Below are 1,842 nucleotides of genomic sequence, written 5' to 3'. Positions count from 1 at the left end.
CGGCCGCCACGAAGCTCCTGGATCCCAGCTCGAAGGAGATGAAATCCTGCCCGTCGTAGCTGTACTGATAGGATCCACGGACGCTCCCGTCGGACAGGAGGTCACAGCCAGAAAGTGTCTGCCACGTGTGGAGACCTGGGGGGTGGGATCAGACCCATGGAGACCCTGGAATTGTGTCCCAGCCCCACAGAGCCCCATTCCAGCACTATGGAGCCCCAGAGCCTGATGGAGACACACAGAGCCTCATCCCAGCCCTTGGAGTGCCATGGATCCACATCCCAGCCCCACACATCCCATCCAGCCCCACAGATTCCCCCCATTCCCTGGCTCCCCCCACTCACCCCTGCTGTGGTTGTACCGGCCCCGTGCTATCTCCAAGTTAGTGGTCTCAATGAGCTGGGTCCCCTCATTGCGCTGGGTCTCTCTATCCCAATATCCCGGCTCAGCTCCGGCGGCCATCCACGGCGTCAGTGGCTCTGCTCGGCCCCGTTCGCTGTCGTAGCGTGTGATGGGGATCCCATCCACGTATCCCATCTCCATGAATTGAGGGATCCCTGGGCCGGGCTCCGACACCGCCACATCCAGGAAACGCAGGGAGTGGAGAACTGTGGGAAACGACTGGGCTGTAGACAGCTTAGGCCTTGAATTTGGGCAGATATAGCTGTGAGGTTGTAAAAGAATGTAAATATGCAGGGTGAGAAAGCAGAAAAGGAGGAAGAACTGCAGTAAACAACAAGTGTTGTTTTGATATTTTCCAGCACGCGAAGGGATGCCGACCACCTATTAGAAGATGAGCTTAGACATGTGGACAAGAACACATAACCAATGAAATATAGTATAGCTGCGCATGGACAGAAGAAAAAGACTATAAAACTAAGCCTGCTGTAAATAAAGTGTTCGTTGCCTGCCAACCAAGTGTGTGTTTTTTTGGCCACCGCAAGTGGTGACCCTGGACGTGATTGATTGAAAAAGGACTGCGGAGCGAGAGAGTGGAGCGGCGGAGCCCAGCACAGCAGCAAAGCCAGTGGACCTTAGAACTGGAGTCTGGACCTAATTACAGACACCTGGGAGAAGGTGAGCCACTGGGGATGTAATGGGAGTGCAGATTACTACAGAGGAGAAGTTGATTGTGACTGTATTAACTAAAATACTAGAGAAACGTGGTGTTAAATATGAGGAATGAGTGCTCTGCACCTTGCTTGTCTGGTGCAAACAGAATGGGGTAGATGCAAATGCTGACTGCCTTTCACACAGACACTTGGGAAAATGCGGAAAAGTGGCTTTTGACGCCGCTACTAAGGGAGATTCCGTAGCCACTAGCTCCTTGACAATGTGGCGATTAGTGCTTGAGTCTCTTAAACAATTAAAGGCAGACCGGAGTGCTGCTTTGGCCGCGTCCAATGCTTTGAAATCGGACACCTCTAATGGTGCAGCTGCCGACTCAAGCCCCGGCATGGCAGTAGACTGCACTAAAGTCCCTTTGCCGCCTGACACGGCAGAGGGCTGGGATGCCCCCGGCCCGGAGCCCACCCTCCCACTCCCGTCGCTCCCCCTCTCCACTCCGGCCGCTTTGCCCCCTCCCTCCGCCTAAGGACAGTGAGTCATCGGAGAGATCGGGGGGGGGGGGGTGAGGGGGGGGGGGGGGGGGGGAATGGGGGGGGGGGAGGGGAAGGGCCCATGTTAATAGACTTGTCTGAAGAAGGGGGGCCAGACAGTTTGAAGGTGATGGACTTGTTCCAGCGGAATCACAGTAGATCTGTGTAGGACGGAGGAGGGCCAGACTGCTGGCCTCCTGCGTCGGAAGCAGTGCCTTCCACACCCAGGCTAGAGAATGTAGCTGCC

At 55.6% G+C, this 1,842-nt stretch overlaps 1 protein-coding gene across 1 annotated transcript; it reads right to left on the bottom strand.

Annotated features, from left to right (window-relative positions):
- Positions 1–7: 7 nt before the first annotated feature.
- On the bottom strand, positions 8–1,455 carry LOC113980201 (major histocompatibility complex class I-related gene protein-like; the record flags this gene model as incomplete). The annotated part of the gene is made up of 3 exons (XM_027707430.1): positions 1,376–1,455; positions 342–640; positions 8–135 (listed from the first exon to the last, which is right to left on the bottom strand). Coding segments are annotated over exons 1-3 (507 nt in total), but the record flags the coding sequence as incomplete, so codon positions are not given.
- Positions 1,456–1,842: the final 387 nt, after the last annotated feature.

This window comes from Neopelma chrysocephalum, unplaced genomic scaffold, assembly GCF_003984885.1.
Source record: "Neopelma chrysocephalum unplaced genomic scaffold, ASM398488v2 Primary Assembly neopelma1_93023, whole genome shotgun sequence".
In the NCBI taxonomy this organism is placed as follows: Eukaryota; Metazoa; Chordata; class Aves; order Passeriformes; family Pipridae; genus Neopelma; species Neopelma chrysocephalum.
Note: the sequence above shows the minus strand (reverse complement) of the source record. Positions and strands in the feature narration are given on the sequence as shown.